Source organism: Heterodontus francisci, chromosome 10 (genome assembly GCF_036365525.1).
Source record: "Heterodontus francisci isolate sHetFra1 chromosome 10, sHetFra1.hap1, whole genome shotgun sequence".
NCBI lineage: Eukaryota > Metazoa > Chordata > Chondrichthyes > Heterodontiformes > Heterodontidae > Heterodontus > Heterodontus francisci.
In genome coordinates, this window is record NC_090380.1 from 60,250,606 (window position 1) to 60,276,394 (window position 25,789).

The 25,789-nt window shown below is 41.5% G+C and overlaps 1 protein-coding gene across 1 annotated transcript in view; it reads left to right on the forward strand.

The window, feature by feature from the left end:
• The window catches only part of LOC137374458 (cell surface glycoprotein CD200 receptor 2-like), a 69,848-nt gene that overhangs the window by 22,417 nt on the left and 21,642 nt on the right, over positions 1–25,789 (forward strand). Inside the window, exon 3 of the mRNA XM_068040596.1 lies at positions 25,312–25,463. Within this exon, the coding sequence (XP_067896697.1) occupies positions 25,340–25,463 (124 nt within the window). The 5' untranslated portion in view covers positions 25,312–25,339. The remainder of the gene's footprint in view (positions 1–25,311; positions 25,464–25,789) is intronic.

Consider the following 25,789-nt stretch of genomic DNA (forward strand, 5'->3'; position numbering starts at 1 on the left):
CCCTGCTCTCATGCTCACATCTCTGTCCTGGGATTGCTGCAGTGTTCCAGTGAACATCAACGCAAGCTCGAGGAACAGCATCTCATCTACCGATTAGGCACACTACAGCCTGCCGGACTGAACATTGAGTTCAATAATTTCAGAGCATAACAGCCCCCCATTTTACTTTCATTTTTAGTTATTTTTTCTTTTTTTCTTTTTGACATTTTTTACAATCTCTTTTTTGCATTTATTTCATTTCATCTTAGTTTGTTCAGTTTGCTTACCCACTGTTTTTTTTTCAGGTTTGCACTTGCTGCTGTTCAATATTCAGTCCGTTAACACCTTATCTGTACTAATGCTTTGTCTTTCAACACACCATTAACATATTGTTTGCCTTTGCTCCATGACCTTTTGGTCAGCTATGTGGCCTTGTCCAATCTACACCTTCTCCTTTGTTATCTCTTGCCCCACCCCACCTCACTTGCTTATAACCTGTGACATTTCTAATATTTGTCAGTTCCGAGGAAGGGTCACTGACCCGAAACGCTAACTCTGCTTCTCTTTCCACAGATGCTGCCAGACCTGCTGAGTGGTTCCAGCATTTCTTGTTTTTATTTCAAGAAAATAAACTTTCCCATAAAACAATCATGAGGCATGTAGCAGACAATACCATTGACAAAAATCAAGCAAGTTTGAAAGCTGTAGTTTATAAGAACACAAAACACAAGAAAGAGGAGCAGGAGTAAACCCTATGCCCGTTCGGGCCTGCTCCACCATTCAAAACAATCATGGCTGATCTTAAGATGCAACTCCAATTTCCTGCCTGCTCGCCATATCCCTTGATTCCCTGTGAGACCAAAGATCTGTCTATCCCAGCCTTAAATGTATTCAACAATGGAGCATCTACAAGCCTCTGGGATAGAGAATTCCAAAGATTCAGAACCCTTTGAATGAAGTAATTTCTCCTCATTTCAGTCATAAATGATCGGCCCCTTATCCTGAGATTGTGCCCCCGTGTTTTAGATTCCCTGACATCCTTTGCTGGTTTCTAAAACACTCCCAATCCTCTGACTTGCTACTCTTTTTGCAACATTGTAAGACTTTTCTTTTAATCTAATACCATCCTTAACTTCCTGAGTGAGCCACAGATGGATCTTTCTGGCTGAGATTTTCTTTTTCAAAGAAATGTATTTTCGTTGAACATTTTGAATTGTTTCTTTAAAGCTTTCCCACTGTTCATTTACCGCCATACCTTTTAGTCTACTTACCCAATTTACCTTAGCCAATTTTCCCCTCATGCCTGTGCAATTGGCTTTAAATAAGTTTAAGATTCTTGTTTGTGATTGGAGCATGTCACTTTCAAACTTAACATGGAATTCAATGGTATTATGATCACGGTTTCCAAGTGAATCTTTTACTATGACATTGCTTATTAACCCTGCTTTATTACACAATACTAGATCTAAGATAGCTTTATCCCTAAAATAAAAGCAAAATACTGCAGATGCTGGAAATCTGAAGTAAAAACAAGAAAAGCTGGAAATACTCAGGAAGTCTGGCAGCATCTGTGGAGAGAGAAATGGAGTTAACGTTTCAGGTCAGTGACCACTTTCCTCAGTATTAGTGCCAATGCCCCATGAATCAAAACCCATTTGTCCCACGCCAATCTTTGAGCCACACATTTAATTATCTAATCTTATTTACCCTATGCCAATTTGCTTGTGCCTCAGTTAATAGCCCAGAAATTATCTTTGAGGTTCTGTTTTTAATTCAGCCCTTAGTTGCTCATACTCCCTATGCAGAAACTCTTTCCTAGTCCTATCTATGTCATTGGTACCCACGTGGACCACGGAAACTGGATCCTCCCCCTCCCACTGCAAGTTCCTCTCCAGCCCTGAGCAGATGTCCCGAACCCTGGCACCAGGCAGGCAACACAACCTTCTGGACTCTCGCTCTTGGCTGCAGAGAACAGTATCTATCCCCCTGAATATACTGTCCCCTACTACCACTACATTCCTATTTACTCCCCCCTTTTGAATGGCTTCCTGTACCATGGCGCCATGGTCAGTTTGCTCATCCACCCTGCAGCCCTCGCTCTCATCCATACAAGCTGAAAGAACCTCAAACTTGTTGGGCAATTGCAAGGACTGAGCCTGCTCTACTTCTGCCTTCTTGATCCCCTGACCTGCCTCACGCGCAGTCACACTCCCCTGTCCCTGACCAAATCAGAAGACCTTATCCTATGGGGTGTGACTGCCTTCTGGAATAAAGAGTCCAGGTAACTTTTCCCCTCCTTGATGCATTGCAGTGTCCATAGCTCGTCCTCTAGCTCACTGACTGAGCCAAAGCTCTTTGACCTGCAGACACTTACAGCAGACATGCTTGCCGCGAAACACAGTGGCATTTAAGAAAGCTTCCACATACTGCAGCTGCAACACATCACCCAAATTAATAGAAAATATTCACCAGCCAATCTGTTAAGTTTTACCAGTATTAGTAAATAAAGCCTTACAATTTGTAAACTTACCTGAGTTTTGAAAGATAAACGATAAAAAAACTCACCAATCAACTACCTGTTTTCCTGTGATGTCACACTTTGATTTTTTTTTTCTCTGCTCAAAACAAGATCAGTCCACTCTGATGGCCCAAACTGGATAGCTCTTTTACACTGCTCACTGATCACACTCGCTCGCTCGCTCTCTCTCTGCTTCCCACCACTGCTCTTTTAAACAGCTTGCTCGTCCCACTTTCTCTTGCTTTCCTTTCCGCCGCTGCTCTTTTGATTTGCCTGCTGGTCCCTCTCGCTCTCTCTTTCAATTTAATTAAATTGATTTTTCTTAATTAATTTATAGTTCCCCTCCCTCACTTACCAAACTCCCTTCTTCACACTTTGTGCACTCAAGCTGCACTCAGAGACCCCTAAATTTCTACTGTCTGAAAACAATGATCAATCAGCTTTGCTGGAGGTCAGAAACCAGTTTAACCTAGCTACCTAATTAACTAGCTACAGCTACTCTGGGAGCTTGTATATCCCTGTTTAAAACTAAGAAACTTAGCTTGCCTGTTAACTTAAACAGTAATGTTAGTTAATTGCTAAATTAAAACAAAAACTAGAGATTAACCCTTATAATGCTGTTACTTACCAAACTGCCTTCTTCACACTTTGTGCAGACTTATTTCTTTATACATAACCTCTTTGGGGACCTATACTAAATAAATGCACATGTAACTGCAACTCTCAGAAACCATCAGCTCATCTTAAACATTTTTCTCAAGTTTACGTGTAACCAATAGCAGGAAAAACTAACATTCGATTGGCTCTAACGGAGTGCAATGCTGCACTTTCACAAATCTGAAAGCTGTCAGTCTTTCCTCCAACTTAACTGATTGATCAACATTAGCAACTACTAATCCCAGTTAAAAAGCTGGGCCTGAATTTTCCACTCTGGGTAAAATCAGCGAATGTGGTGCAAATTAAGCCCAAAATTGCACTCATTTTGAAAACTGTTTTCCTCACCTGAGTTTCTGCTCACTCATTTGCATATCACCAAACACAAATTCTGTCATGAACCAGAGCTATCAGGCAGGCAGCATTTTAAAACACATTAAAAAAAATTTGCTTTAAAATATTCCTTTACATAATTAAGAGTGGTAACATGGTAAAGTTTGATTAATACAGCTGAACTAGGTTGATCACTAAAAAAACATTTTAAATCAATCAGTGTCAATCTGCCACAAAAACACAAGAAATAGGAGCAGGAGTAGACCCTATGGCCATTGAGCCTGCTCCACCATTCAAAACGATCACAGCTGATCTTAGGCTTCGACTCCACTTTCCCACCCACTCACCATATCCCTTGTTTCCCTGAGACACCAAATTCTAACTATCCCAGCCTTAAATGATAGAGCATCCATAACCCTCTGGGATAGAGAATTCCAAAGATTCACAGCCCTTTGAGTGAAGTAATTTCTCCTTATCTCAGTCCTAAATGATCACCCCCTTATCCTGAGACTGTGTCCCTAGATTCCCTGAGCAGTGGAAACAATCTCTCAGTGTCTACCCTATCAAGCCCCTTCAGAATTTTGTATGTTTCAATGAGATCACATCTTATTCTTCTAAGCTCCAGAGAGTATAGGCCCAATTTACTTAGCCTATCATTGGACGACCCCATCATCCCATGGACCAATTTAGTGAACCTTTGCTGTACCACCTCCAATGCAAGTATATCCTTTCTTAAATGCCACCTGTGAGGAAACAATTTTAAGTGACTAAAAATTATTTTAAAAAATGCAAAACTTTTTTCTAGTTAGATTGACACACTGCAGTCAGTTTCTTAGTAAAAAAATTTTTTAAACATTAAAAACCTTTCAAAATATTGCTTTCCTTGTACCCAAAATATCCTGTTTAAATTTTGGAGACTCCTCGAAGGCCTACAAACGAGTACAATTAGTGGAAACTCCCAATGATGATGAATTCACCCAGGGACATAACCAGTTTTGTGAGCAGGGCCTGCTTCCTATGAAATCTGATTCCACCACCCTTTCAGGTAGTCCATTCCAGATCATAACCCTGTGTGTGCAAAAATTTCTTTGCATTTCCCCTCTAGTCCTTTTGCCAATTATTTTAAATTTATGACCTCTTGTTACCAAATATTTTCCAGAGGAACGTTTCTCCCTACTTGCTCGATCAAAACCCCTTATAATTTCGAATACCTCTATTAGGTCTACCCTTAACCATCTCTGGTTTAAGGAAAAGAACTCCCAGCTTTTCCAATCTTTTCATATAAACTGAAGTCTGTCATCCCCGGTATCATTCTGGTAAACCTCCTTTAAACCTTGTCTAAGGTCTTGGCATCCTTCCTAACGTGTTGTACCAGAATTATACACAATACTCCAGTTGCAGTTTAACCAGTGATTTGTAAAGGTTTAACATGACTTCCTTGTTTTTGTATTCATTGTCACTGTGTACAAAGTCATGTATCCCAAGCACTTGATCAGCTTGCCCTGCTACCTTCAAAGATTTGTGAATTTGCACCCCAAATTCTCTCTGCAGTTACACCCTTTCAATATTTAGATTATACTACCTCTCCATGTTGTTTCTTCAAATGTCCATCACTTCACACTTAGCAACAGGAAAACCAGTGGTCATAATACTGACCCCTGGGGGATCCCATCTCTCCTGTCAGAAAAACATCTGTTCACCACTACTCTCTGCGTCCTATGTGTTAGCAAATGTTACGACCGAGGTGGGAGGAGTGCATGATTTATTCTAGTTACACTTCTCCACAGATCACAACATATATTTAATTTTTTTCCCACTTACCGATACGGTCAATCATATACAATTTTTATCCCAGAATAAAACACACCAACAAGGTTTCTTTAATAAACAAAATTATCCATTTATTATAAAACAAGTCTTAACCAGTAATGAAGCAAAGCATAAAGACACAGATCGAAATATAAAAGTTCCCTTTTTACCTTATACATACACATACACACACTCCTCAGCTTCTCAAGAGATGGAAAACTGGCAGTCTTTTCCAAAAAGCTGGATCAGACTGAGCTGGGTATTGCTCTCTTGGCAAGTTTTCTACAACTGTCTTTTCAAACCATTGTCCATATCCCAACTCACTGTCCAAAATGAACCCAAAACCAATGTCACAAGAATCAAGCCTCCTGATCCCTATAAATCTTGACCTGCCACTTCTCTGTAAACATCTCCATCATGTCAAGAACACCTGCTGGGTAATTATTTGAAGACAGGTGCCTTCCAGTAATTGTTTACAATCCTGTCCTCTCAATGACGCTTGAAAAAAAAACATCCATGCACTCCTTTTCGGTTTGAAAACACAAATCGTCAAAATTAAACAAAAAATGGAAGCACTCGTAACACAAATTATACACAAAGTTTCCACCATTCCTTTAATACTATGTGCTTTGATCTTCTGAATAAGTCTGTTACGTGGCACTTTATCAAATATCTTTTAAAATGCATACATACATATACCTTCATCAACCCTCTCTGTTCCATCTTCAAAGAACTCAATCAGCTTAGTCAGACACAATTTTCCTTTAGCAAATTTGTGTTGGCAGTCCCTTATTAACCCATGCTTCTCCAAGTGAGAGTTAATTTTGTCCTGGACAATGGTTCTAGTCAGTTTCCACCACTGAAGTTAGACTGAATGGCCTATAGTTATCAGGTTTATCCCTCTCCCCTTTTCTTTGAGCAGGGGTGTAACATTTGCAAATCTCCAGTCCTCTGGCACCACCCACATATCTGAGGAGGTTTGAAATATTGTGGTCAGAGTTTCTGCTATCTCCACCCTAGCTTCCCTCAGGAACTAGGATGTATCCTGTATGGACCAGGTGACTTGGGAATTGAGAGATTCCAATCTATTTAACACCTCTTTGCAATCTATTTTCTCCTATCCATGATCTCTACTCCCTCCTCCTCTGCTACAATGTTAACTTCATCCCCTTCTTTTGTGAAGACAGGTGCAAAGGATTCATTCAGAACCACAGTTATGCCCTCTACCTCCACAGAATTTCCTTTTTTGTCCCTAATCATCCCCCACCATTCATTTAACTATGTTTACAAAAGGTTTTTGGACTCATTATATTTAAAACTTTTCTCATACTATCTCTGTACCCTTCTTCTATCCTTTTTGAATTTTCTCCTGCACTGTCTGTGTTCTGCACCAGACATTAGCAATAAACCTCCTTTTTCTCTTTTATTTTAACCTCTATTTCCTTTGTCACCCAGGGAGCTCTAGATTTGGATGCCCCATCCTCCTCTTTATGGGAATAGGTTTGGTTTGTACCCATTGTCTGCCATTGCTCATTTACTGTTTTCCTGGCCAATCTTTGTTTCCAGTCCACCTGTGCTAGAACACTTCTCAAATCATTGCAATTGTCTCTTTTTCAGCTGGCCAGTTCATGTAATTGTAGGAAGCTCTTGTTTATCAACAAATGTTTCAATTACTTCATTGAAATATGTGTTTCTGTGGGTATTTAGTTGTAGAAAATATATCAGGCTGATCAAAAGTTTTAGGAAAGCTAAATAAAATATAATTTCTTCATCGCAGCTGGCAATATTTTTGTTTAGATTAGTACAATGTAAAGTGGGATCGACAGTTACTTGCTGCTAACCAATCTCTGTCAGTATGTGTGGTTCATCAAAATTGATTGTGCTTACTTTTAAAATTCACATTCTAGTGGCAATTATTACAAAAGGTGAACGCAAGCAAACAGGATGAAAACGTTACCGCAATCCGATCTTGTTTTTACAAACTCAAGGGAACTGACAGAACAGTTTGATCTTATCACACGGTGATCTTGAGGTTTTAATACTTTGCAGACTGCAATGGCACTTTAACAAGACACATGAGTAATACACAAGCAGGCTTCCTGTGAGATTGATAATGCAGGTTGCCATATCTCATTTCACATTTGCACAGGAACTCCAAAGTAAAACAAAAATAATTTCAGTTCCTATTCAACACAGATAAGAAGCACACATTTTCATGGAATATATCATGCAACTAATGGGGAAAATTGAGTTCAAATAAACCACTAAGTAATTTTTATACTTCAAGAAAAGCACTTGTTATTTGCAAGTAAAGTGATTAAGGGAAGCAACTTTTGTCTTCAAAATGTAAAACTGTTCAAATTTGGCATCTAATCTATTTCTTTACCCTAGAATTTTATATGAATTCCCCCAGTCATGCCATCCCTAGTCATCTTAAATAACATTCAAATAGACAATATCCAACCGAATCCAATTCAATCATCATTTTAAAAACCTTCTTCACATTCCTCTCTAAGCCCATGTTTCTCTAAATTAAAAGCCCTAACTCTTGGAACCTATTCCGATAACTAAGAGAGCTAGAACTATTTAGTTTACACTCCTCTACACCTTCTCTAGAACCTACATATCCTCCACCATTTGTAATGATCAAAAATAATCTTAAGTATAGACACGCCAAAAGCTTTAAATAGTATAGTGCTCTTTATTCTATACTTGCTGATACTAGAAAAGCAATAATACATCCTATTTGTTTTCCGTATCATCACCTCACATAGCTCAGGAGATATGCATAAGCAATCAGTTATGACTTCAAGTCTCTTTCTGGATTGGTTATCTTATACTGGTACCCCTACATGGTATAAAATGTTTGGAATTTCCCAACCTAGATGCATCACACAGCAATTGCCCATATCAAATTCCCTAACTTTTCTAAATCAGCCTGCAACCTATTAATTTGGCCTAAAATACAAACTGCTGCACACATTTTTGCATCATCTGTGACTTTACAAATTATTCCATTGACCTCATACAATTTATTCAGGAAAACGATCAACAGCAATGGTTCCAACACAGAATCTCTTTGAATTCTAGTTATGACCAGTTCCCATTCAGACCCATTAACATTGATATCATTGTTCTGCCTATGAAATTTCAGCCAATTACCTCTATAACCCATAAAATTCAATCCTTTCCAATAACCTTCTGTGCAATATTTTATAAATTCTTTATGGAAACCAAAATGTTCAACATCAACAGATGCTATCATCCATCATCCAAGAGACACTCATAGAATTCAATCAAGTTAGTGAAGTAGGACATGCATTTCTTCAAGCCGTGCTGGGAGTCCCTATTAACTATTAATTTCTCCAAGTGATCATAAATCACATACCCTGTTATGCTTCCCAGCAGATTGCTATCAATGTGATTGGTCTTTAGTTCCCATAATTCAATTTTTTTCCCTTCTTAAACAATGAGAACACATGAGCTTCCCTCCAATTGATGGATTTAGCACAGACCTCAATGAGTTATCAAACATATGAGCCAATCACTCACATTCCATATCATCCATTTGCTTAAGCACTCAGGAGCAAATGGAATCAGCTCCATTTACTTCAGATGTTCCCTCAGCCAGTCTGCAAGGGCCTCGGGTATAATGATTGAGGGTCATGGTCATCTTGTGGATATTACCACAAAGAAAAGAGGATTATAGACTAAAACAATTAATCATTTTATCTGAAGACACAAAATACAATATGAGCATAGCATTAACATAATGGCCTTGAAACTACACTGTACAAAAAAAAACTAGATAAACACACTTGTGTTAAAATAATAAACTAATAAAAATTAGCATGATATTGTTAAGCATTCCTTCATCTGTATGCAATGGGAATGGCCAGAATGTGAATTTCCTCTAAGATTCTCTCACTCTGCTGCTGCAAATGTGTAAGATGTGTAGTGGAATCCCCATTTATTACAACAACCTGCATTTATAGAGCACCTTTAATATAGTACAAACATCCCAAGACACCTCATGCAAGCTTCATCAGTCAAAATTTAACACTGAGCCACATATAGGGTTGAAGTTAGCGAACCGGTCATGGGTCCCGGTGGCAGACATGCAAGTGGGCGCGTCATCTCTCGTCACATGTGTGTCTGGCCCACCACAATCACACAGCGGGCAGCCCATTAATGGAGGCACAGGTACCCGTCCAGTTACGCAATGGGTGCAGGTGGCGAGGCGCCAATGAAGTCGTCAGCGGAGAGGACGCTGTTGTTGGTGCCATATTTAAAGCACTGTCAGCTCTGCTTAAACTGCTGCTTCACTGATTGACTTTGATGCTGCTTTGTCTTTGCTGCTGCTGTACTGCTGTGCTGCTCCCCCCACCCCCACCTTGTGGAGTTCCTCTGATGCTGTGCTGGTGACCAAGGTGTCAAAACGCTCGGAGCTCTCTGGAAGCCAACAGAGACCATGTCAGGTGGAAGACCCTGCGTGACCCCACAGTTCAGTGATTCCTCCTTGGAGATTCTCCTCCAAGCTGCTAGGGAAAAGCAGGAGGTCCTCCTTCTAAGAGATGGCAAGAAGAGATCCTCCCACCTGACCAAGCAAGCCTGCTAGAAGATCACAGAAGAGGTCAACAGCTGTTGGGTCACCCAATGCACAACTCCGCCCATTGCAAGAAAAGAGTCAATTACTTACTTTGTTCTACGAAGATGAGTGCTCAATACCTCTCTCCTCTTTGGGGCTTGCTCGTGGCGACACGGGAGGCAGTGCAACATGGGGAGGGAGTCACCACAAAGGTGATGGCAAAGGGGATAGGCATCACCACATCCTGGCAGATGTATGGATGCATCTCAGCCACAGGCCACCTTCTTTCACAGCTCAGCCCAATGACGTCCCCTCAGAGTGGACGTGGGGAAGAGCCATGTAGGAAACCCCAGAAGGGGATGAGGGGCTGCCACTAGCAGAATTGTTTTTTTGCTCATCCTGTGGAGTCTTACTATGTCCCTCTTTCCACTTGCAGGACAAACGGTCCCATAACGTCAGGGAGACTTCGCGGATTGGCAGAAGAATAGCCGATATCTGCCTCTTCCCATGACTGAGGAGGAGGCACTGGAGCGAGCAGGGACCCAGGGCGGCCACTCAGTAGTGGATGGTGAGACTGGAATCTCTGCACAAGAATAAAGATTGTCTTCATTTGACATCCACCCCACTTCTGGAGATCCACATCATGCATGGTTGGCATAACAAGATCTTCACAGCCTAACCCACAGATATTTGTGTTCTCTATTGCAGATCGTTGTATGCAGGAGGCTACAGTTGAAGGGGAACAGCCATCAACCTCTGAGGAGGAGCAGCACTCAGGGGATGCACCGTCACGTGACTCTCCTGCCCCTTCCACCAGCGCAGATACTTGCACCTCAGTGGGTTTAGAATCAGGGTGAAAAGCTGCTGAGATTACCACACATGTGCCCAAGCAGCTGGCTGAGGCTGAGACAGCCGAAGCCACTGACAGAGGACTGTGGGTGGCCAGGCCCATGCTGAGCACCAAGCTAATGACAAGCCTCTGGTGTTGACAGCACAGGGCATGCTGGAGTTGCTGAGAAAGGTAAGGTAACATCTGGAGTAGATGCCAGAGGCCAAGCGCAGCCATGAGCGGACGACAGAGAAGTCCATCCATGCCAGGACTGCTGCCATGTATCAGGTGTGTGAGCACATGGCTTCCTCCATGGAGAGGTTGGCGACCTTCATGGAGAGCCAGATCCCACAAATGCGTGCAGACCTGCACACCATCACCTTGGCCATGAGCACAATGCAGCAGTGGAAAGGCAAGAGAAGGACGAAACACCTGGAGTCTTCTCCAGTCAGCAGGAAGGTTCAAGTGAACCTTGTAATGGAGGAGGAGAGGCTCACCACCACAGATGGGGGCTCTCCTCAGGGCACTCTCCTCAGTGTGGATAGCAGTTCCTTAGCCCCTCCGCCAGTGAGCTGAGCCCCAGCAGATGCAATGCCTGAGGGGAGTGCTGCACCTGTGCAGGAAACCCTCAAGCAGCTGGGGCCCTCCAGGCTTCAGGCAGCCAGAGGACATCCCCCAAAGTCATCATAGGCCAAGGGGCAGTGTGATCAGCAGCCTGCCTCCAGTCCAGTGACTAGCATACGGTCACAACTCGTAGAAGCACATGGAAAGGTATAAAAAAAGCATATAGTCACACTTGGGGTTTCATGGGTATTTGACATTTCCATTTGTTTTATGTTATAAAGTTCTTCATTATTGCAGTTTGCATTCATTGTTGCAAAAAGCTTATTCTTTCATGTCTTAAGTGTGAGATGCTGCCTTCACCCTTCTCTCTAAGTGGACTGCCAGTGTAGCTACAGCCCTCCTTTGTTAAGTGTCTCAGCTGTGTCAGTGCATTTGGTTAAACTGATCGCGAGGCATAGAACCCAAATAGAAAGGAGGTGACAGACTGAATGCGTCTTTATTGAGTTCACTTTGAGAAGCCAGCATGGTGACAAGAAGCGGGTATGAATGAGATTATCTTTTGTCTCCCTGGCTGGTCTTTCAATGACTCTGGCCTCCAGTGTAAGGTGTTCAAGATCCACTGCTGCCTGCTCATTAACCTCCTTCACATCCTCCTTATTGGTTGAGGACTGACGCTCAAATATGTCCTTATTATGCAATGCCTCCACCCTCTGCAGTGCTAGATTATGCAGAGCACAGCAGGCCACCACAATACATGAGATCCTCGCTAGGGCATGTTGTGTGATTGCCTTTAAGAGTAATGTCCATTTAAGATCATAGTATGCTAATGAGCTAAGCACCAGGACATAGTCATGTGAATACTTGCTAGTGTCTTATTCTATAACTGCAATACCAAGAGACAAGTCCTGTAATTAGATAGCTCAGCAGTGTATATACTTGTTAGCTGTTAATAAATCTGTTTGATATCTTCAATCAACTGAACTCCACGCATCTTATTTATGTTGCATCAGACAACATAAAAAGCTTCTCATTACATGGTGGCAGCTGTGGTGAGAAGACAAGATCCAACATTGAAGACATCAGGAAAACAGCTTTAAAAACTACCTACAGCTAAAAGAAATCAGGTTAAAAGAAACACTGGCCCAAATGGTGTAATGAAGAAAAAAAACTTTCCTCCAGCTGTAGAAGACAGAGCGCTGAATAACAGGCTGCAAATCAATCACTGTGATCGCGTGAGTCAGGTATGCCATCGGTATAGGAATTCCCGTTGAAAAAATGCTTTGAGGTGCTCACAAAGTTGATTTTCTTAAAGGGTCAGTAAAAGCAAAAAAAGGAAAACTCAATCCCTAACTCAGGCTGATTGATTTTTTTAAGGCTCCCATAGCTGATCAGTTCCACGCCATTACAGGAGGCGACAGGCAGCAAAAAACAAAGGAATACTCCATTCACACAGCTCACAGCTAGAGCTATAAAAAGAAATCATTAAATAACTCAAATGCTGAAGAGCTTTAACTCAGCCAGAGTTAAAAAAACTCACAAAACCAAGTGTGAAGAATTGCATATAGAACAGCTGCACAAACAAGCCCCAGTAAAAGAAAAAGCACTTGAAATACCTATTAAACAACGGTATAAAAAGAGACAGATTAGAGTGCTGGAAGCTAGATAAACAGACAAGCACTGCTAAACACCTGCTACTGTCAATCAAAGCAGCCAGTTTAGATAACAGATTTCTTTAAAAGGAAGACAGTACAGAGTCACAGAACCAGGTTTGAAAGCAAGTTTTAAAGCAAATAAATGATGGAAAGATGGATACCAATTTGCCCGACATGAACTGGAAAGGCTCGTATATCCTATCCGAGTTCAAACTGTTCCAACAAAGAATGCACTTATGCTTTGCAGACCAAGTAATTGTAGAACTAGAAAACCAGGCTGTAAAAATAATGATAGCAAATGGAAATGAGGGATTTCGCAGAATCAATACCTCTGGATTATCTAAAGAGGACCAGAAAGATCCTGCAAAGATATGCAAAGCGCTGGAAGATCAGCTTCGGTTTGGAGTGAATTTCAGAATTCACAGCCTGGAATGGATGTCCTACAGGCAACAGCAAGAGGAATCAATAGACCAGTTCATCAGTATATGCCGTATTAAGGGCAACAAATGTGATTTCTCAGAAACTGATCTGTCAGACCAAATAATGGGGATGGTGATTGTACCAACACCCATTGAAGCATTTCAGAAAAAACTCTTTGTGAAAAAGAAAGGTCACAGTATTGATGCACTGCTGGAAGATGGCAAGAAATACATAGCCATTGTAGCTGTACAACAGCACCTGCAAGCACTAGTGCAGCCAACAGTATCAGCATCATCACCAGGTCGAAAAGAGCTAGTAAGCTGTGTGGTAAGTATGGTGGGTCCCACTCATGGCGAAGTTGTCCTGCATTTCGTGACCTGTGTAAGGCATGCGGTGCAAAAGGGCACTGGGCCTGCCTATGCAGTAATTCTGGCTCTAAAGACGCAACCAGAAGTCAAGGTGGGACGCAAATGAACAGATAACTGGACAACAGCAGCAAGGAAAGAGCCAGAGACTGGCATAAGCGCAATCCAATACATGAAATCCATGGCAAAACAGACTTGAGACAAGACTCAGAGAGTAGTAGTTCTCAGACAAAAGACGAACGGGAATTCCACATTGTGGAACATCTGGCACGTCATGCTGATGAAGTCCAACAACAGGAATCTTTCATCACTATCAACATCACGTGCCCAAAGAAAGCTGGCAAACACACACTCAAGGTCAAGATTGACACCGGTACTAGTGCAAATATCCTACCAGTCTGAATCCACAAAGCTATGCACCTGAGTCGTTGGAAATCAATGATACAACCAACTACTGCCTAGTTAACTGCATACAATGCAATGGCACATTAACAATGCAATGCAGATACGGCAAGCCGGCATGGAAACCACAAATGTTCTACCTAGTAGACACGAGCTGACCAGCAGTGGCAGGACTACCAGTGTGTAAGGATCTCATTATCATCACCATCCACAAGAGCAACACCAAGGGGAAATCTCCAAGGACCGGAACCTGCTCGCAGACTCTGACCAGCATCAAACGGTGTTGTATGGAAACCCAGCAACAGCACAACTATGCTGTGCCTTCAGTTCTGCTCTATAGAGAACCGCCAGCACCACAACGGGCCAGAACAGGCAGGTACCACCATGAAAACAAGCCCACGACCTAGAGCCCCAGGCCTTCAGATGCGGAGGATGAGGAGAGGCGAAGGACAAGCAATGTCCTGAAGAAGCAGAGGAGGAATGAGTTGAAGCAATGTCTATTAGCTCTTCGAGATGAGGTGCCCGAACTTTCCAAGAATGACAAGGCCCCAAAAGCGGTCATCTTGAGAAAAGCAACAGAGTATGTTAGTAGGCTGAAGGCAGAGCAACAGGAACTGAATGCAGGGAGGGAGAAACTCAGAAAGAACAGCAACAGATGAGATGCAAACTCCCCGAGCAAGTGTTGTCAAACCACTGAGACAATTTATGAACTATTGCGTCTTTATATCTGTAACTTCACAATCTCGATCCATGTGTAAATAATTTTGATGTTATCTAATTTATTTGTTTCTTACTTTTATCATATGAGACTTATCTTTGGAAAGAAGGGTGGTGTTGTGTGATTGCCTTTAAGAGTAATGTCCCTTTAAGATCTTAGTATGTTAATGAGCTAAGCACCAGGACATAGTCACCAGGACTTGCCAGTGTTTCACTCTGTAATTGTAACATCACGAGGCAAGTCCCATAAATAGTTAGCTCTGCACTGTATATATTTGTTATCTGCTAATATACCTGTTTGAGATCTTCAATCAACTGAACTCCACGCATCTCACTTATGTTGCATCAGACAACATAAAAAGCTTTTCATTACAGGGCATATTGCAGGACTCCACCAGATCAATCCAGGCACCAGAATTTCATCTCCAGTAGCCCATTGGCCTGCTCTTGGTTGCTCAGGTGAACCTGTGGCAGGTGTATCTCTCCTTTGTTGCAGTGCAAGGGTTCCTCACAGGCATGAGTAGCCATGTCTTCAATGGATAGCCCTTGCTCCAAGAATCCATCCTGAAGGTAAGTGGGGGGTGGGCCTGAAAATCTCTGGTACCTGGGACTGTCAAAGTGTGTAGGCATCGTGGCTGCTTCCCAGGAAGCAGGCACACACCTGCAAGAAATGCTTTTGCTGCTCGCAGACCAGTTGAACGTTGATGGAATGGAAGCCCTTCCTGTTGGCAAAGGTGGCTGGCTGCTCCGTGGGAGCCTTGATGACCACATGCAAACAAACTATCATGCCTTGCACCCGGGGAAATCCAGCGATGGTCCCGAAGCCAATGGCCCTCTCTGCCTGACTGTCTGGGTAAGACCGATAGCGCACATAGTCGATGGCTCTCTTGAGCAAGGCATTAGTTGGTTCCTTGATGCAGCGGTGTGATGCTGCTTGGGAGATCCCACACATGTCCCTGGTGGATGTCTGGAATGATACAGACATGTAAAGGTTAAGTGCTGCAGTGATCTTCAAGGCCACTGGCATAGGATGACTGTCTTCCCATAGGTCACAATTCGTCCTGCCACATGGTGCACAAGTTGGTGATGGCCTCCTTGGAGAGCCGCAGTCTTCACTGACAATGCCACTTGGACATTTGGAGGTAGCTGAGTCAAGTCCAGTACCTTCTCTGGCTCAGGTGGGCCCTTCTTGGCATGGCCGGCTGCTGTTGCTCTCGTCGTGGAGCTTCACGGGCAGGCGCAGCTGCAACCTGGCCCTCCCTTCTTTGGAGACACTGCATCATGCCATGGGAGTCCAGAAAGACTGGGCGTATGAAATCCATGCCAGCTGATCAGTAGGCCTCCAGAGCACTGTCCTTGCAGAGACAAAGTAACCTTGACATCTTTGCCTTTACTTTGCCTCCCAGCTAACAGACTAATGGCCCTCAGTGCTACCCTTGCTGAGAGCCAGCCCTCTCACCTGATAGTATGGCCAGCCAACCCTCTCACCCAGCAGTAGACTACCCATGCAGATTACTCGAGACCAAGATCACTCATGCGCAGCGCACTGCAGGCTGACAATGGCCTCTGCTCTCCCCTCTTCCCCTGTGCCGTGCCAGTCACAGCTCTGAGGCCTCGCCTCAGTGCCACCACCTTTCAATGTCCGTGATCCATAGGCACCTGAGGACTGCCTGTTGTTCACTTAATTCCAAATCCCCCGTTGAGTCGCGATCAAATTGCATGCAAGTTTATTATAACTAACTTTTCAACAATTTAAAATACACTTCCGTCACATCGGGATGGCAATGCCACCTTGGTCCTTTCCCACCACTGACTAAATATGGAACCGACATCACAACATCGGATTTATGGGCAGACGCGTCCTACGCCATTTTCCAATCCCCCAGGCCACGATTCCCATTCCAAATGGCCTCACTAAATTCAGCCCAAAGAGATATTAGGACAAGTGACCTATTAATAAAAAATAGGTTAAGCTTTCTACAATGCACTATGTGCAATGAAATTGTAAGCTCATTCTTAGTAAAATGATGCACATTCCATATATTGCACAGGAGAAATCTTCCCCCATGGAATCCTTAAGACATTTAGCAATACTTAATGCATAAGTCTAATTAATGACAATAGACTAATTATTACAATAACTATGTCATGTAAGAGACAAGACCAATTCATATGTACAAATCAGAGGGATTTGCTGTTTAATTAGTCATTACTATTGAACAAACCAGTTATTTTATGTCAAGGGTGGTGCCTGTTAATTTAATGGCACAGATTTTGTTCTCAATGGTAAAGGAATGGCTTTCGTTGTTCAACTCGCATACAGTTGCCCAAAGACATTTTGTGGATTTGTCAGCAAAGGTTTGTACTAATCAGGCATCTGATCCAGTACAGTATCATGTACAGGGGATCTGTAGCGTCTGTGAGTAGGGCAAGCAGCAGGGAGGCTCTCAATTAATCAGATTGAAAAATCCTCATTGAGATACGAAGAGTACAAACCAAGAAGTAAAAATAGGAAATATAAATTGCATTTAAATCATTGTACAGGAAGTGGAAGTAAGATTGGGACATATAAATGAGAGTAAGGGAGAGAGAGATAAAAGAGACAAACAGAACAACTTACAAAAAATGTTTTTTTTAATCTGCAACATTAATTTTCTTCTGAGGGAATGAGACTCCACATGTATAAAATTTAACTTTTCAGGCCAGGGAGGTTTTTCAGCAGTAATTATGACTAATTACATAACTTACTCCTGAATGCACTAACCTTAAAGTTTCCAGCCATTTTTTGTGCAAAACTACTGCCTAATTACCCTAAGTGCACACCATTTCAGTGATTTAAGTGCCTAGTCTATCAGTGAGGACTGCAACAGTATCTCCTGTAGAAGAGCAGGGTATCCCTGACAGTAATGTCTGGAGTTCAACTGCACATTTGTGGACACCAAAAGTGGCTGTCAGATTTAAACTATAATAACAGTGAATGCTGTTAGCCACACCATTATTATTACAGCAAAAATTGGGCAAATAAGCGCATGTCACATTTTAATTTTCACTCACAATTCAGACTATTATGTACTGGTAGTGGCAACCTTGCATTTGTTGAGGGTGGGCTTGTGAATTATGGCAATTGTCTTTTGTAGCGCTCTAATGTGTTTACAAATTTGCATTTTCTAGAGTATCATGTTAGTATTCTCAAGAAAAATAGGTAGTAACCTTGCTGGTTGGCATGAATGGGCTGTCAATATCCCATTGACAAGAATAATGCAAACTTATCACATCAAAAGTGGAAAGTTGACAAAACTTGGAACTTTTTTTAATACAATGCTTGCCTTTAAAAAAAATCAGATAATGATACAGGGACTCAAGATTTCAAGAGTAATATAGCTAATATGAAATACCCCCAACCAATCTTCAATCAACATTCTGCGTTAATTTACTGATCTAATTGTGCATTTAACTCCATACCACAAAGAAAATTGTAATCCTTCTTCTACACCGCTAAAGGTCAAATGAATCTGGTATAGCTAACATAATGTAGAAGTATTTCTTCAGTACTGTTTAATGTGGTTTCTGATATCATACAGAAACATGAAACTTCAAAAAGTGTATTTAATTTTCTCGGCTAATTACTTACATAGAGATATTTAAAATGCATTTTAGTCAAGTTGACTGTTATTTCAAATATGATTTTTCTACTTATATCTTACAGTAGGAAACATTAAAACTAAAACATATTAAAGTCACCAACTTCGTTAGCCAGTATAATCCTCAGATCATAGTCTGAAATATGTGACAATCCTAGATAAAATGCTATTCAATGATCACTCCCTAATTAATAAAAGCCCAAAACTGCTAAAAGGTAGCAACAACATACATCATTGAAAGTAGGAGCATTTTGATAATGGAATGGTCATATTCTATTTTAAAGACAATTCTGGGATTTTTCATTGTCGGAAAAATATTGGGCTTTTCAGTGTTTAAATTCAAGGAGAAAAAGCTCAGCTGAGATGTTTGCAGTTATTATTTTACCATTTAGACACTGCTTCAGAAATGTTTCTTTCATTTTTTTAAATTTTAATTTATGTCCTCCAAATTTTTTTTATTATCAGTAAGTACAAGTTAGCCACAAGTCCTGAGTTCCATAAAAAGAATTGGCAAAACTGCCATTCCATTTTAGGATTATCAGTCAGGTGGTTCAAGAATTGAGCAGTACTGCTTGGAATTTAAGAACAACATTTGGTTCTCCACCACTATAAATCAACTCCAGGGCAATCCATTTGAATCTAGAATGGTTGGTCTTCAAGGGTAACGTGTATGTTTTCTCACAAGTCATACCAACACTACTGGCTTTGAACTGCAGTTACTGAATATTCTTGTCCAATTTAATATTGGGAAGATTGAAGCCATTATTTTCACTGCCCGCTCCAAACTCTGTTCCCTAACTACCAACTCCATTCCTCTCCCTGGCAACAGTCTGAGATTAAGCCAGTTTGTTTTCAACCTTGGTGTCATATCCATGGCCTCACCGCTCCCTATCTCTAATCTCCCCCAGCCCCACAACCCTCCGAGATATCTGCACTCCTCTAATCCTGGCCTCTTGAGCATCCCCGATTTTAATCACTTCACCATTGGTGGCCAAGCCTTCAGTTGCCTAGGTCCTAAGCTCTGGAATACCCACCCTACACCTCTCTGCCTCTCTATCTTGCTTTCCTGCTTTAAGACACTCGTTTAAAAACTACATCTTTGACCAAACTTTTGGTCATCTGACCTAATATCATCTTATGAGGCTGGGTGACATTGTTGGGTTGATAATGCTCCTGTGAAGCACCCTGGGATGTTTTATTACATTAAAAGTGCTATATAAATAAAATGTTGTTGTTAGTTTGTGCCTGTGCAACAAGTGATCCTTGAGATTCCTCAGTAAGTTCTAAACCACTGTTTAACCTTAATGTAGCTCTGGCCTGTTATATTTGATAGTTATCCAGATAGTTATTCCATCAATGAATAGACTTCTACCTATGTCATTTTTGTTTAAAACTGTCCACTTTCTTCCCCTTTGGCAATATCCTCCCTGTTCCTCTCCTGAAGGCTGAGATTTTATATCTAATAGTTATGGTCAGGTGGGTGATGCTGTGGCTTGTTCCCCACGGTTCAGCTTACAACTGACAACAGCAAGAGTTTTTGTTACTAATGTTTTAACCCCTTTTGTTTTATTTGCCAAATAAACAGACAGTGACCAGTTTTCTTGTAGGTAAAAGAATATATAATTACTTATTTTAAACAAATCCTGAAATGATCGCAACACCACTCACGCACGCATTCATTCTCACATACACTCTCAAGTGAATATAGATAGAAATGTACAGGGTAACGGGTGTTCAGATTTCAGGTTGTAAAAGTCTGTTGTTTCATGAATAACCTGTGGTATCCTCCTCAGAAGATGAATTTTTAAAGTTGCAGGCCTGTTTGCTGGTGATCTGGTGGCCATATTGGGTTGAAGATAGTACTGATGTCTTAGGTCAATTTTACTGTTAGAAAGGTAATTTTTGCAAAGGCACTCTTTTGTCTCTGCTGTAGCTAGCTTTCAACTTGCCTCAGTGGGGTTCAACTGCATTGGCGAGAAATGTTCTCCCTCTCTCTCTCTCTCTGCCTTGCTGGAATTCAAGATGGCTTTTTGTTGCACTGTGTGGCTGAGGAGAGGCCAGACTGATGTTGTTGTCTCTAATACTGCTTTGAAAAGAACCCCCCCCCCCCCACAATGTTCCTCAAAACCATTACTTATTAAGGTGAATACTTCTGGAAGGGTTGGCTTCACCCATGTGACTTTAGGTTTCAGTCCTAGCTGGGCTGGATAATGGTCTTAATGATGGCCCCATTCTGAGGAGATGAGGATGGTTCACAGTCCATTGTAATGAAGGTTATTCAGAGATGAAAAATCTGAGAAAGGTCTTGTCTTATTGTGTTTGAATATCGCTCTCACCCAGGTGTGATTATTTGTTGCATTTCCGCGCAGACGGGGCTTATTGGTTTCCATTCTTAGCAGACACAGATGTAGATTTGAGTGCAAGGAATACTGAGGGTTCTGTATCTTGTCCTCCATTTTGTTGACAGCACATGTACTAATCTCTTTTAAATTATTCCAATTTTTAAAATAACTCTTCAGTATGGTTCCGTACTTTCATCGCTGCACCTTTCATGAACATGACACCTCCCCCAAAAGGAAAAAAATGAAATTTCTTGGATTTCATTTTTATGTTGTTTGCTTTCTTGGTTTAGAAAGAAAGAAAGGAGGAAGGACAAGGGTCACACCACTACACACATTCTGCGCTTAGGACAGCCACACCTCAATCTTACAACTGCTACAGCTAGCATTGTCTGTAACAGCCATTTCTTGTTCAAGTTTGAGTTTTCATTATCCTTTCTTTGGATGAGGCACAATTATAATTGAATTTCCTTTTTTGGTGTTGATGTTTTGCCCCAGGAAAGCTTCGGTTTAGAAAAATTGGTGTTTTCTATCCATTTCCCCCTTTTAAATCCCATTTATATGGTGCAAATGGGTTTGGATTTCTCTAGCATCTGTTCTCAGTACTTTGGGAGACTGCTGCAGAAACATATTTTCCGTTCCAAGGCTTGTAATGTGCAAACTTCCTTTACTGCATTGAACCTGGCTGTTTGCAATTGCATTGCCTGTAACCCCTTAAACGGTGGCTTCAACAACACATGGATTTAATAGTTCGGGTTCTGGCTCATTGATAATTAATATCTCTAGGGTGACAGTGGGTGGTAAATTGTTTTTTAGCCCCTATGAGACATCTGTGTTCTCCTTCTGCACTTTGTCCTGAGTGGGTTCTGAATCAAATTCACTGGGATTGGTTAGCTTTGGCTTTGATTCTTCAATGGGCACATTGTCACTGACCTCACTTTTATTTTTCTTGTGGCTTTCACAAGGGTTGTTTTCCTTAGGGCATTTTACCTTCCCTTTTCCTTTTGGGATAGTTTTTACCCCAATCTGCCCCATGCCCTGGGGCACTACTGCTTGTAGGTGGCTTTCCAACTTCAGCTGTAGTCACCTGTGGCACTTCAGCTAGGTGAGGAATTTCCCTCACATTTGGCTTGCCTGCTTGGGAACTTTCCTTGTCCCTGTTTAAATCTTTAAAGAAGGGTTCTGCTAACCATCCCTCTGGCGCATTCCCTTCATCCTCTGCTGCTTTTATCTTGCCCTCTTTATATTCTACTGGATGCATCTTGGACTCTTTAAATTCAACAAGATTTCCTTTAGCCTTTTTAATCTTTACTGGCTTTATCACCCCCGTGAAATTTTTGGGACTTCCTCAGCCCTCTGCAACTGCACAGAATTTTTCTTGTTCCTCTCAGTTTCTCCAGTCTCTGTGGACTGATTGGGACCCTCTGGACACAATAATGTGCTTCCTGCCAAGTCATTGCCCAGTAATAGGTCAATACCTGCATTGGTCATCTCAGAATGACCACGAATGTCACTACCCCAGTGACCAACTTACTCTGCAAGTAAAAGTTTACTAAGGTAACCTTCAAGCATTTGCCAGTAAGCCCTTTTACCAATACTGTGGTATTTGTTCTGCTTTCAGGTGGCATTTCTGTAAACTTTGCTACAAGTAGTGTTTGAAGACAACCAGTATTCCTGAGAATGGTTATCTATTTGCCTGGTTCTTGTAGGTATTTTGATCTGGTGCTACATTAGTATACATGCTCACCAACTTCATAGCTATGGACACTGTCTTGACTGCAGTGCCCCTGGTTGTTTTTTTGGAATACCAACAATCTGCCATGATATGCCCAGATTTTCCACACTGGAAACACAGCAGGATCCCTACTGGTTTATCATCTTGGTTTCATCTTTTAAAAGTTGGAGACTGATCTGGTTTTCCTTCACTACTCCCCTTTTCTCTCGAGACCATTTCTGCTTCATCTGCATCCCTGCTATCTCTCCATAGCCTGTCAGAGTTACTAGACCCAAATGTATTCTGAGTTAGTAGTCTATGTATTAACTCATAGTTGTTGGCCATTTTGGCTGCTTCTCTTACCCTTGTAACTCTGTGCCGTTCGATAGGGGTTCTTATATTAGCTGGGATACTATTTTTAAATTCTTTCAGCAACATCACTTCTCTCAAATTTTCATATGAGGGTTCTAACTTGAGAGATCATATCCAGCAATCAAAATTCTTTTAAATTCATTGCAAGTCTGGGAGGGTCTTTTCCTAGTGTGTTTAAATTTTGTCGATAGGCTTCAGGTACCAACTGATATGTGCTCAGAATAGCATTTTTGGTCATCACATAGTTTGAGGAACTTGGAGAATAGGGAATAAACCTCAAGGGCTTTTCTTGTTAATTTACTTTGCATTAGCAAGGTCCAGCCCTTGGCTGGCCACTTCAACTATTTTGTAAGCTTTTTAAATGAGATGAAAAATACCTCCACATCCTCCTCATTGAACTTTGGTATCACTTGGGAGAACTTTAAGAGCTCAGCACTCGATCATGAGCTAGGGGTAGTTCCCTCACTGGCAGTGCCTTCACCGGGTACAGTGGGTCTTCCCCCATTTAGTTCGAGCTGCTTTAGCTCTCTTTCCTGCCTCTTCTTCTGGAAAGCTCTTTCTTTCTCCCTTTCCTGAAATTCTGTCTCCTCCTTCTGTTCCTGTCCCTCCCTTTGCTTTTCTTTTTCTTGGAATTTTAGCTCTAGTCTCCGCCGTTCCAGCTGTATCTTGGCTAATGCTAGCCTGTCTGTTTCAGATTCTATGCCTGTCTCCGGTTTGTCAAGTTCAATTTCAAAATGGCTCACCACTTATTTTCGGATTTTGGATTTCCTAGCTTTTGGATGGATATTTATCTCTAACTTCCCAGCTATGTTCCATAACTCTTCAATGAATATGGCCTTTAAACAGTCCTAAGTTACTTCACTCTGTTCAAGGAAGGTTCTGGCCTTCAATGTGGACATTTTTAGGAGTCTAGCATTGAAAACCACAAGAAAACCTGTACTGAAGTTTTTAAATTATTTCTGGGAACCACTTTGGCTTCCCACTTCCAATTTTTCATTTGTGTGTGGATTCGATCGCGGATGTAGAGCCCCTAAATTGACATGGCCAGGGTGATGGTATGACTTGTTCCCACTGTTCACCTCCCAACTGACCACAGCAAGTGCTTTTGTTACTAGTGTTTTAAGTCCTGTGCTTTATTTGGCAAATAAACAGACACTGACTTTTTTTTTAAAACCTACAAGAAAACCTAACTATTTTTAAACAAATCTCAAAACAATCACAACACAGCTCACACACACATTCACTCTCAAGAGAGGATAGAAAAGTACAGGGTAAGAGGTGTTCAGAGTTCATGTTGTAAAAGTCTGCTAATACAGGAATAATTTGTGGGATCCTCCTCAGAAAGTGAACTTTTAAAGTTGCAGGCCTGTTTGCTGATTGTCTGGTATTCGTTGGGCTATTGCAGTCTCCTGGCAGTTCACTTTGGGTTAAAGACGGTGCTGATGTCTTAGGTCAATTCTCACTGGTGGAAAAGTTGTTTTTGCAAAGGCTTTCTCTTGTCTCTGCTGTAGCTAGTTCCAACTTGCATATATTGGCTGGAAATGTTGTCTCTCTCATTATACACACACACACACAAACAAACACACACACACATACAGTCTTGCTGGAATTCAAGATGGCTCTTTGTTGCACTGTGTGGCTGAGGAGAGACCAGACTGATGTTGTTGTCTCTAGTCCTGTCCTGAAAAGACCCTCCTTTCTGTTCCTCAAAATGATTACCTTTTCAGGTGAATTTTACAATGGTTAGTTTTGCCCATGTGACTTCAGGTTTCAGTCCTAGCTGGGTTGTATAATGGCCTTGAAGATGGCCCCATTAGGAAGAGATGAGGGTGGTTCACAGTCCATTATAATGAAGGTTATTCGGAGTCTGCAAATAACCTTGCCTCACTGTGTTTTGAGTATAGTTTACATCCAGGTGTGATTAGCTGTCGCATTTCCATACGGACGGGGCTTAATTGGTTTCCAGTCTTAGCAGACACGAATGTGGATTTGAGTGCAAAAGATGCTGAGGGTCACATTTCTTGTCCTTCCGTTTGTTGACAGCACATGTACCACTCTCCTTAAAATCGTTCCAATTTTTCATAACTCTTAAGTTTGGTTCTGTATTCTCGTTGCTGCACTTCTCATAAACATGACTAATCCCAACTGAATCAGCGTCAGGATTAGCCTCTATTGATCATATTGTTTTTAAAGTTTGTAGCTTTGACACATCTAACCACAAACTTCTTGTTACATGAGCTAATAGCATTGTTATGCAACGATTTCACTGGCACTCTTATCCAATCTAAAACAACTAAAGCACTTCATGTATGTTGCTTAGAACAGGAAATATATAGCAGATATAAATATCATGGCATTTGCCTGGCTTGATAAGTTCTTGTCTGTAAACAATAGTACTCATGTTCTGCTCCATAGGAACCCACTAATCAGTCGCTGCTGGACGATGAATTTCTTTGAAATAAGATTTCATTCAAGAAAAGCAGTTCTAGTTGAAATAAAATCTCCAAGGAAAAGACTTCAGTTTCCTCTGCTGTTACTGGCCATCTTTATTGCTCTTGCACAGCCAGGTATGTAATGTTCTCTTTTTTAAAAAGTGCCTCATACTAATGGTATCTTTAAATATTTTGCACATCCTGGATTTTCTTCATGCCACAATTAGTGGTTGTGTCTTCAGCTGTTTAGGTCCTAAGTTCTGGATTTCCTTCCCCAAACCTCTCTGCCATTCGACCTCACTCTTCTCCTTTAAGGCACTCCTCAATATTTACATCTTTGACCAAGCCTTTGACCACCAGTACTAAAATCTCTTTATGTGGCTCATGTGCCAAATTTTGTCTGTTAACGCTCCTGTAAATCATTTTGGCATGTTTTATAATATTAAAGGTTTCATATAAAT